Source organism: Sebastes fasciatus, chromosome 1 (genome assembly GCF_043250625.1).
Source record: "Sebastes fasciatus isolate fSebFas1 chromosome 1, fSebFas1.pri, whole genome shotgun sequence".
Lineage (NCBI taxonomy): Eukaryota > Metazoa > Chordata > Actinopteri > Perciformes > Sebastidae > Sebastes > Sebastes fasciatus.
The window spans coordinates 6,715,689-6,727,305 of record NC_133795.1 but is presented as its reverse complement, the minus strand read 5'-3'; the positions used below and the strand labels follow the sequence as shown (position 1 = coordinate 6,727,305).

The 11,617-nt window shown below is 39.3% G+C and overlaps 1 protein-coding gene and 1 long non-coding RNA gene across 8 annotated transcripts in view; one reads left to right on the top strand and one right to left on the bottom strand.

Moving 5' to 3' along the window:
* The window catches only part of LOC141781885 (uncharacterized), a 42,891-nt gene that overhangs the window by 30,534 nt on the left and 740 nt on the right, over positions 1-11,617 (bottom strand). Inside the window, exons 2-7 of one of the 7 annotated variants that reach the window (XR_012596999.1) lie at positions 11,044-11,582; positions 10,693-10,848; positions 10,238-10,339; positions 9,835-9,970; positions 9,637-9,746; positions 7,854-7,948 (exon numbers count right to left, since the gene is read on the bottom strand). This is a non-coding gene — a long non-coding RNA (uncharacterized LOC141781885). Of the gene's footprint in view, positions 1-7,853; positions 7,949-9,636; positions 9,747-9,834; positions 9,971-10,096; positions 10,371-10,692; positions 11,583-11,617 lie in introns of those variants that run through there. The other 6 variants (XR_012596993.1, XR_012596983.1, XR_012597005.1 and 3 more) reach the window with 6 other exon arrangements.
* LOC141781831 (DEP domain-containing mTOR-interacting protein) lies at positions 5,978-9,979 on the top strand. The gene is made up of 9 exons (XM_074657750.1): positions 5,978-6,060; positions 6,149-6,327; positions 6,430-6,553; positions 7,145-7,323; positions 7,515-7,733; positions 7,823-7,957; positions 8,401-8,471; positions 9,653-9,757; positions 9,854-9,979. Exons 1-9 carry the CDS (start codon positions 5,978-5,980, stop codon positions 9,977-9,979), a joined length of 1,221 nt encoding a protein of 406 aa, XP_074513851.1.

Genomic DNA, 11,617 nt, shown 5'->3' with positions numbered 1-11,617 from the left:
AAAATATTTAATTGACCAAAACCTATAAATGTCTGCACAGCAGCACGTTACCTTCTGCAATGTGTTTTTTTCCCTGTTTGACTTGTCCTCCATTTTACATTTAAAGGCCTATTTTATCCCCACAGGAGTGTTTAGATTTATCACATTGTGGTCAAATACCTTCACACAACCACACTGGTCTATAGGCATGACTTCTATTGTTTATCAAGCTAAACATATGGGATCACTTTTCAAATATATATTTGACTAGACGACACTGCACAAGTCCCAATCTCAATATCCACTCTGAAGTCTGAACCATTATGCATAAACCGTGTCTGTAAACTGAGGCTCGTGTTTTATATGTAAATTAACAAATTGAGTGTTTTGTTCACTCCTTGGTTGTAAACCAAACATTCATTTTGTTAGATCAAGTCAGATGAAAACAATTTACAATTTTTTTGCCTACTTCAAATAATATATTAATATAATTTTCTTTCAGCTTTAATTTGGTTTCTAATTATGTCTGAATTTGAGGTGATTTAATAAATGTTGTCACGACTGCCTAATTTCACTTCACAACAACAAAAAGGAAAAAGGAGACTGCCTGCAAGACAATTCATTTGACCCTATTGTGGTCGCTGTGCTCTTTGGTTAGTAAGCAGGGAAACACTGACACCTTGTGGCCACTAGACGACACTGCACAAGTCCCCAATCTCAATATCCACTCTGAGCTCTGAAGTAGTCACACATTTTAACTGTTCAAAATGCACCTTAAAGTGAGATTTGTCAAGTATTTAATACTCTTATCAACATGGGAGTGGGCAAATATGTTTGCTTTATGCAAATGTATGTATATATTTATTATTGGAAATCAATTAACAACACAAAACAATGACAAATATTGTCCAGAAACCCTCACAGGTACTGCATTTAGCACAAAAAATATGCTCAGATCATAACATGGCAAACTGCAGCCCAACAGGCAACAACAGCTCTCAGTGTGTCATTGTGCTGACTTGACTATGACTTGCTCCAAACTGCATGTGATTATCATAAAGTGGGCATGTCTGTAAAGGGGAGACTCGTGGGTACCCATAGAACCGTTTTTCATTCACATATCTTGAGGTCAGAGGTCAAGGGACCCCTTTGAAAATGGTTGTGCCAGTTTTTCCTCAACAAAAGTTAGCATAAGTTTGGAGCGTTATTTAACCTCCTTTTCAACAAGCTCATATGACATCGTTGGTACCAACGAATTCCTTAGGTTTTCTAAACTGAGCCCGTTACCACCTAAAAATCACAAGTTGTGTTAATTGGTTGAAGCAATCAGTGGCATTGAAACGAATATGCATTAACGCGTTAACTTTGACAGCCTTATATATATATATATCAAATGAACTACAGCAGTTTGGTTCCCCAACTTTTCCTTAATGGACTTCTTTTTCTATCATTGAGTCTGATGACTCCTGGCTAGGTGACATATTTTATGGATAATTCATATTATATTCAATGTATAACAATAACGGTACAGAACAACTAATAAACTGTACAATTAATCCAAATAGTGGACGCAATAACTGCAGGACGTTTTGTTTAAAACAAGCAATTCAGATACATTTTGAGCAGATTATTTCCTGTGAATATTGAATCAGAGATTAGTTATTTTTAGGGACTTTAAATACAATTCTCTGTTTTGTGTTTTTTTTTATTTAAACATTCATACATACTTAATAGGCTTTGTTTTATTTTCCCTGACACTTGGCCATTATTCTTTTAGCTCTTTGGTTGTTTTAACTGCGTACTTTTCTAATGCAGGACGAGGCTGTTTAGCAGAGAGGAAACGCCCTTTGAATATAATTTGTGTTTCAGGTCTTCACTATGCCCTTATCCTGTTTATATCTTAAATAATAATCCAAACTTTAAAAACAACAATTTATTTAGTTTTCTACACAGAAATGAATGAAATGCTGAGATATAGGCCAACTGTATATTCTTTTTAAAAGTCGTCTTACACCCCTTCAAATCCAGAAGGCCTCGTGACCCCCGAGAAGCTCTGGTGACCCCTAGTGGGGGTTGGCTGGTACTGTGAACTACAGCACCAACTACAGTACAAAATCCATTAACTATTTAACCTTATATATCCCTCATGTACGCACTCAGAAACACTGTTGGCAGAACTGGTTTCAGGTACTCTGCACCTTTTAAATGCAACAAATTGCAAACTGCCTTCAAACTAAGGTCTTGCATTCCTCTTGGATATTTTAAAGCTTTTTTATCTGATGTTTTTTTTATGATTCTTGTAACTTTCTGTTTATTGTGTAGTTGTGCCGTTTCTGTTTTGCTGATTGTGTTCTTGTGAATGTTTCTTGTTCTCAGGTCTTTCTTAGAAGAGAGATCTTAATCTCGATGAGATTGCCTGATTAATTAAAGATTAAATAATAATTAATTACAGGCTCCATCAATCCTGTTTTGAAAGTTACAATGTTAGGAAGTCATTCTCGTGTAGGATTACCGCAAATATGAATTTCAACGTTTGTTATCAGCTTTATGCTGGAGGAAATGTGGAATGACTGGAGATCATTCACATATCGTCTGGGACTGTCCAGTACTGCAGGAATTTTGGCAAAGATATAAAACAAAAAATATTTTAAAAAAGAATGAAAATTGCTATCCAAATGGATCCTGTGTTGTCTTTACTTGGAGAACCACCCCAACATGCAACGGGCAAAGACCAAAGATATATGCTATGTATACTTCTACTACTGGTTGATAGAAAAATGAAAGCTGTAAACTGGAGGAAAGTGTTTTTTCGCCGACACAAACCCAATGGACTCAGAGACTGAAACAGATACACACAATGGAATAATATGACAGTGAAATTGAAGATGAAGATGGACATCTTTCTACAAAGATGGACTCCAGTTATGTCCTGCTGAACTGTCTGCATGTTAGGATGCGGACATAAGTACTCGGAAAATGCCCTCTGTCAAGGACTGTTCGACAGTGTTATACGTTATATGATAGTGACATTGAAATTTAAAATTTAAATGAAACTTAAATTTTTTTTATAAAAAGTATTGCGCAAATATGGAACATGTGCACACAGAGCTCAAAGTATCTGCTGGAGAGCCCTTAGACACTGCATTCATTTGAGGGCTGCCCCCTTTTATTCAGTCAGTCGACTAATCGGTCATTTTGGTCTTTGTCGACTAAGATTTCTTTCGTCAATTAGTAGTTTTTTCACCTTGAATGACTTATTTCTAAGAAAGCCCATCAGAAACTTATGAGCACATCTCTGGTAAACACAAGATTTAAAGTGGAGCTTTTGTGTGATTCTTTGTAGAGAAACTTTTAACAGATCTGTGGATTAAATTAACTAATCAATTAGTAAAATCACGTTAGTGTTATACTAAGAATTTCTTTGCTCTGTCCTAGAGCCTGATTTACAGTAGGACGAGCCTCAACCCGACAGCCAGAGAAGAGCAAGGCATCTCACCAGAAATCCCGAGCCCCCCCTGACAACGGCTCAGTAACATCTCTGACACATTAAACACATGGCATGTTGCAGGATGTGCTGTCTGATTCGGAGATGTCAGCCCTAACGGGACACATCTGCGCAGGATGTCAAAGGGTTAAGTGACAGTTCCTGCCCTGAGATGACCCTCTCAGCCAGGCACTGCTTACTCTAAAGATAGTGAAAGCTTCACTGACAAGACGGAGGACTCGAGCCAAAACCAATAGAAAGTGCTGTCTGAGAACGCAGAGGCATTGTTTCACTCGGTTTCAGTTGCTGGGAATAAAGGAAAAGAGGAGACAGTGTGACGGAGACAAAGATGGCTCAGGAAAACATATTAGGATTTATGTCAGCATTGCAGACTGACAGTATGTGGTATAACTTCTGCTAATGATAGGATGCTACTAACAACCTAAGTGCACATCCCCAGCGGACATATTTAGCCACAAAAACACATGCTTTAAAACCTCCTGAAAACATTTAATTTCTACACACAAATATAATCGATAATAACCCATCATAGCATCAAAAGCTCTTGAAAACAAGGCTTCACTTATTTTCATCCGAGAACTGAGATCATTACGCGGACATGGATATTAATTTGATATTAACCTACAAAAACTCCCAATCATGTAGCTTTTTTATAAGTAGGCAGGATTTATATGCTGCCTGAGAGTCTGGAAGCCACAGATGCCTTCACATCCCGAGACCCATTTTACATGACCTGTGTTGCCATTGATTACGAAACCGATGCAGAAACCACAGTTAACAGTAGACAAGGGCTGCGGTCACTTTTCCCAACCGCTTTTCCTTGACCTCGATGGAAAATGTCCTGAGGTCAAGGAAAGATGTGAAGGAGAATTCATTCATTCAAGGACTTGTATAACCACGGTGCTCAGAGAACCCGACTGCTCTTACACTAGGCTCCGTAATTGCAACGGCGGCGGATATTAGTGATGCGGTTGGTGCCGTGGTGAAACTACAATGTTCCGATGATGGACTACAAAAGGCACATGTTCGCCCCCCGTGCGTTGTTAAACAGGTCTTTCAGTGACAGAGTCCTTCACACGTGGTGTGTGTGAAAGAGAGATAAACCGCTGGTCCTTCTGCTGCTGGAACACTTTACATCAACATATAATAAAGAATTATTATAAGTCTGTAAAAGAGGGTTTAATTAATATATATATATATATATATATATATATATAACCTTTATTTATATATACCCAATGTGGACAACCAGTGACAAATATTACTTCATTACCAAGGTTTAAATAAAAAAAGGAATAGCCTATAGGCTACCTGTCACAAATGTTTATATGATAAATATTGAGTTATTTTTTGAGTTATGGTGAAGTATTAGAACCATTAAATTAATTTCTTCCTATTCTATTTCGGACGTAATATCTATTTATGTTGATTATTTGTTTATTGGCAGTTTGCCATATTTATACTGTTCATTATATTTGTTACTTTTTTTTTTTTTTTTTTTACTTATTTGTTACTTGTTTGAAATAAATAAATAAAAATACAGTGAAACTACATGGTTGTCACTGTCCACTCATATTTATCAACATGAATCCCATTAGTATATGACTGTATGGAAAAAATATGCAAGATAAGCATATTGTTTGTTTTCATGAACGGCAGAAGGGTGCGTCGCTTTAAATGTTGCGGACGCAAGGAATTGTGGGACGTTATTGCCTCCTTTCCTTTGGTAAAGGATGGTCCAGTGTATCCTATGCTAAAGGAGATGAGAAAGGAAGCATTGAAGCACCTTTCCCTAACATTCAGAGTATTTGAACAGCTCTTATCGTGGCTGCTACTGAGATGCTTCTGGGTCATTTCCCTCAGTTAGGAACCTTCCTAAGCAAAAAAAGACTTTTCGAACGCAGCCAAGCACCGTCACTAGCTTTCTTTTCTGTTGCCAGACAACCATATGGCGACCTTTAAAAAGTGACCCGATTCAAGTTCATCCAACGCTAACAGGCGTACACATAACGGTGTGTCTTCATGGAAGCTGTAACATCCATAGTCACCACAGAAAATCCAGGGTTTCATCTGTTTAGTGTTGAAGAACACAGCCTGAATCACAACATCCATTAACTGGCTGTAGCTGGCTGATTATAGCACCATGAAGGCGATTAGCAAAGGGGTTATCATGTGGGTATCAACAGTCGTTCACTTGTTTCTCTCAAAAAATATTAAATAAAATGTGACTGCTGGACAAGTCAAAGATGTCAACAAGAAAACTAGTGATAGCTTCATGAGATAAATGTCAACACCGGACAGTTTTCTTTTGGTTTCTGTCTGTGGCATCCTGACAGAACTGTACCATGTCTTTGTCTCCCTTTCCGTCTGTATACACAACATCTTTCCCACACGGCAATGGGGTTCTGTGTGTTTCAATGACTATTTTGTAAACACAAAGGGCCATAACTAAAAAGGTAGCTTCACTTACCCTCCAGTCCACACATAACAAACATGGAGCGAACAAGTAGCATGAGGAGAAAAGCTATGGCCAGACAACATAAAGGAGAAGTCATGATTGCTGGAGAACAACTCAGGTATGAAGAGAGAGAGAGGGGAGGTAAATATGACATGTCTATGATCAGGCTTATTAAGGTTAAACATGTGGATGATTTGAATTTCAAGGTTGAGACTACACGACGGAAAGCTGATCAAGGACCGACGCTACCACCTTCGCACGTATCCGAACTGCTTTGTGGCACATGAACTTATAGACTGGATGGTGAGCCATAAGGAGGCTCCAGACCGAGCAACAGCCATCTGCCTCATGCAGCACCTCATGGATCATGACATTGTTCACCACGGTAGGAAGGACGCAACAACACACCTACCTATACCTTCTGTACAAATAAAACTAAAATGTTATTGTTGCTTTATTTAGAAACTGTATGTTGTCTTTTCTTAAGTCTGTGACAAGAGGTCAGTATTGAAGGATGCCAAACTGCTGTACCGTTTCCGCAAGGATGACGGCACATTTCCCTTCAATACAGAGGTGAAAATCTTCATGCGAGGCCAACGACTCTTTGAACAGTAAGAGCTGCTGTTTGTTTTTTGTGCTGGGACTCTCTTATTTGACCTTGATGTGTACTGTCAACTACAGTTGTGATCGCATACACACCAACATGATTAAAGCTGTAGTAGACAGATTGGAGCAAATATGATTTTAAAAAAAGTTACTTTTATAAAACGGTCACTATATCCTGACAGTAGTGCATGAGACAGGTAATCTGAAAAAAATCATGTGCTTCTGTGTCCTTCGGTGCTCCTAAAGGCATCTGCAGGATTTAACAGACCGGAGGAAAACAACCAATCAGAGCCGAGCTGGAGTCTGCCGTCTCTGAGCAGCTGTCAATCACTCACCAACTCTGATCAAATAGTCAAACTAGGCAGCGCTGATCAAATATGAATCAATATTCTGTTACTGTAATGCCTATTTCTCACCTCAAATGTTTTCAGAAACATCTTGTAGTGCACTGTTTAGCTGTAAAAAGAGAAAGTTTGTGACCTGTCCGATACATGTTGGTAACTTTGTCTGTTCAAATGCTCCTTTGCAGCAGTTTTTTAAAAGTCATTTTCATGTCATGACACATCTGATCTGTGTTTTCGTTTCTGTTTCTTCAGTCTCATAGGGGAAAAGAACACCATCCTGCAGCTGAGAGAGGAGCATGGCGTTGCATATCGGCGCTCCTTTCCTGGCTGCCAGTTGATTGACTGGCTCCTTCAGAACGGAGAGGCAGAGAGCCGCCGTCGGGGACTGGAGCTGTGCCGCGCATTGCAGGAGCATGGCATCATTCAGCACGGTGAGGGGAGTCCTCAAATGCCCTTTGATGTACGGCACCAATGAATGAATGAGCGGGCTGCCTGTCAGCGGCTGCTGGCAGTGGGCGGCCAGCTGGGACATTTGCAATCTAAAGCAAGTACACTCATCCATTCCCATTAATTCTAAAACGTGTTGTTTTGTGCCATCTCTCTCTCCCACTCCCATCACTAGTGGCAAAGAAGCATGAGTTCTTTGACAGTGGACTGCTCTATCAGTTCTGCATCAATTTCCGCCGCAGACGCCGCCTGTCTGAACTGTTACATGAAAGTGAACAAGATGACGACAAAGACAAAGGTGTGGCCGTGTCGACACACGACGACAACCATCCTGATAGCCCATTTGTTCTGCGCAAAAACCTACCTCAGGAGGGCAACAGTGCTTTCAAATCTGGTAAAAAAATAATTATCTGCCCGTTTTTGCTGTTTATACACCTTGTTGTGAATGCTAATTATCACATTTTACTACTGATTTAATAACAGTGGGGTCAAGTAAAGATCTGAAACAAGTTACCAGTGGGCGTCGAGGCAGCTTGAACTCCCTTCAGCTTCACTCTGCTGGGTTTCCACCTCTCGTCCAGCTGTCTTCAACTTCAGTGAGAACCAATCCTAGATCAGGCAAGATTGTGATTCATATTCATGTGACAAATGTTTCAAAATAGACAAAGTAATTGGTATATTGAGGTCTAGGGCTGCACAATTAATTGAATTTTTATCAAAATCGCAACATGGCCTACTGCAATTTTCAAATCGCAGCAGGTGCAATTCTTTTTTAAAAGGTGAAATTTGTGTCAAAATACCATTTTAAATTAAATATTGTGGTGCTGCAGATGGCCTGGCCTAAACATCATATTCTACAGACTTAAGAAAACATCTTTGTTTGGTACAGATCTCCGCACAAATTACACCATAATCATTTTAATATGTTTTTTTAATGAAAATGAGAATAATTAAGTAAAAATGATCATTCTCTCTAATATTGCAAATCATACCGCAATTGCAACATCAATCAAAATATATTGTAAAATGGTGAATGTTGAAATGTTTGAACACTTTTACAGTACTAAGAAGACATTATACACGTGAAGAGTTATTGGCGCCTGGGGCACCTTTCATCAAGAGAGTGTTGACGGTGAGTTTATTGAATTAATCGTGGATATCTAAGAGCTAATATTTACGGCATCTGTAGGATTTTAACAACATTAATTCAGTATAACCTGAACGAAGTGTCTAAAAGTGGATAAGTAAAGCGTGCATCTGTGATGCTAGTAACAAAACTAAAGTACGATCCCAACCAACTTTATTGTCTTTCAGAGGCGGTAGCAGGTTCAGTTTTAAAGCTAGAATGAAGGTACTGATATGTAATGAAACTAGAAAACCTAGTGAATCCATTGGTACCATGTCATGCTAGTGATGCATGTTGGGAAGGAGGTTAAATAATGCTTCAATGTTAGGCTAAATTTTGGTGAGGAAATTTGGCATAGCCATTTTCAAAGGGGTCCCTTGACCTCTGACCTCCAGATATGTGAATGAAAATGGGTTCTATGGGTACCCACGAGTCTCCCCTTTACAGACATGCCCACTTTATGATAATCACATGCAGTTTGGGGAAGAAAAAACATGCAGTATTTTGAATGCAGTATAAAGTGTTATTTTCACCTATTCCCAAAAGTATGTGTTTGAATATTTCTGCATACTGGGGTCCCTAAACAGTCCTGGAATTACATACATTGGATTTTACTGGAAAGCTGAGACTCTTGTGTGATGATGTCAGTCACCACAGTATCCATTTCATTGTATTGAGACCATTTTTTAAAAACTTGACCTCACTGTATAAAATGACCTCTGGTGACCTCTAGGATAATCACAGCCTCATGAAACTTTAAAGCCACAAACTACAGACCTAGAGCATTCAGGGGATGGATGGATTTCCTAGGTAGATTGACAATAAGAGGGTTTCTGAGCAGTTTCCAGAACAGAAATGCTCACCATCTAATTGCCGAAAAAAATGCAAATCATGCAAAAATCCCAAAATGTCAAACGTTTTTGATACTAAATCACAGTATAGCTTTTTCTATGGTCATGGTGTCTTATTGTGGTATTTTGGAAGGATAAATGATCATTTTTTATCAATTCTTGAGTGGTAAAAAACTCATTCATTTTCGACCCTGTGTACCCCCCTAAAAAAAGAAGACAAAAACGGGTCTACTGTGGGTCTCAGAGGGTTAAAATGGAAACTTACAAGACTTGACTATATCGATTTAATTAAATTACTTGTAATGTGTAATTTAACTCACCTTCCTGCCATCACAGGTGATAGGAGATGACCTGGGCTGGGGCTTTGTTGTCAGAGGCATGGCCCCCTGTTACGTGCAGGCAGTTGACCCTGGAAGCCCTGCAGCCGCTGCTGGAGTTAAGGTTAGATATATATGTTACACACATGGCACTGAAAACAGCACACATTAGATTCTGAAACAAAAATAAGACCTATGTACCTCTCATCATCTTCTTTAGGTGCGTCAGTTTGTGTGCCAGGTGAATGGACAGTGTGTCCTCTACCTGGACTACAGGACAGTCTCCAGACTGGTGATGACTGGGCCTCGCACTGCTGTAGTGGAAGTTATGGAACCGCTGGAATGACAACAACTGATCATAAAATGTATGCAATATCATGAAATGTATTAAATTATAGACTAGTATGGCCAGAGAGAGTCCATGCCATGTGCTCATTCCTGATGGGAAGAATCAATCAATTACCATGGTTACCTTGCAGTTGGAGTAACTTTAGGTAGACTACAGAACAAAGGGTTGTGTTTTCATGAACCTGAGCAATAAATGTTAGCTTTGTATGACTGATAATAAAACATTATTACTGATGCAATCACAATGAATACTAACTTTTGGCCATCCAGCCCCTGCCCCAGCTTCTTCTGCTTCTTCTTTGGTGTTTATTGGCGGTTGGCAAACCATCTTAGAGGTGCATTACCGCCACCAGCTGGACTGGAGTGTGGAACAATAGATTGTGCAGAAACTAAATATAAATAAATAAATAAATAAAATTGAAAAAAAAAAGAAATAATAAGAATGATGAAAACCCTAGATTCATTTAACTAAATCAGTTTCTCTTAAAAACTGAATAATTCCACAGTATATGTTATCTGCTGTATTCCCCAATAGACCTGACAATGAAAAGTCCTGATGTTTTGCCTTCCTTAGTGACTGTAAAAGGTGATTCCTCTGGATACTGTAATTCCTGCAGTGTATCAGTAAATGTTCGACAGTTTCTGGTTGATTACAAAATGTGCATTTCCCAGTTGGGTGCTTGCCTATTCTATATAATGTGTGGTTAAGACCTGTATATCCCCCTGCTCCAGCTCCCTGCTCCAGCTCAGAGTCCATATGCCATGTGCTCATTCCTGAGGGGAAGAATCAATCACTTACCATGGTTACCTTGCAGCAAGAGTAACTTTAGGTAAACTACAGTACAAAAGGGTTGTGTTTGCATGAACCTGAGCAATAAATGTTAGCTTTTTAATGACTGAAAATAAAACTGATGAGACCACAATGAATACAAAATGTTGGCCATCCAGCTTAGAGTCCATATGCTCATTGCTGATGGGAAGAACCAATCAATTACCATGGTTACCTTGCAGCAAGAGTAACTTTAGGTAAACTACAGTACAAAGGCTTGTGTTTTCATGAACCTGAGCAATAAATGTTAGCTTTTTATGACTGAAAATAAAACATTATACTGATGCAACCACAATGAATAGGAACGTTTGGCCATCCAGCCCATGCATCCAGCTCCAGCTCCCTGCTCCAGCCATGGATGTATTAAAAGAAAAAAGTATTTACAGACAAATTCAATGTGGTCTTTCCAAGATAAAAGATGATCTATCATTACGCCCAAATATTTATATGAAAATACATGCTGGATTTTTTCTTTATGAGGGTGGCCAGAGAGTCCATATGCCATGTGCTCATTCATATGAGGGGAAGAATCAATCAATTACCATGGTAACCTTGCAGCAGGAGTAACTTTAGGTAAACTGCACTACAAAGGGTTGTGTTTTCATGAACCTGAGCAATACATTTGGGCTTTTTAATGACTGAAAATAAAACTGATGACCCCACATGAATAGGAACTTGTGTCCACCCAGCTCATGGACCCAGCTCATGGACCCAGCCCCCTCTGGACCCAGCTCCCTCAGCTCCAGCTCCCTCTGGACCCAGCTCCAGCTCCCTCAGCTCCAGCCCCTCAGCTCCAGCTCCCTCAGC

What these genes read in the sequence shown, in the direction of transcription:
- LOC141781831 (XM_074657750.1), top strand. Translation starts at nt 5,978, where the DNA reads ATGGAGCGAACAAGTAGCATGAGGAGAAAAGCTATGGCCAGACAACAT. An exon ending in GAGAACCAATCCTAGATCAG is followed by an intron (nt 7,958 to 8,400) that starts GCAAGATTGTGA and finishes ACACTTTTACAG; the next exon opens with TACTAAGAAGACATTATACA. An exon ending in TCATCAAGAGAGTGTTGACG is followed by an intron (nt 8,472 to 9,652) that starts GTGAGTTTATTG and finishes CTGCCATCACAG; the next exon opens with GTGATAGGAGATGACCTGGG.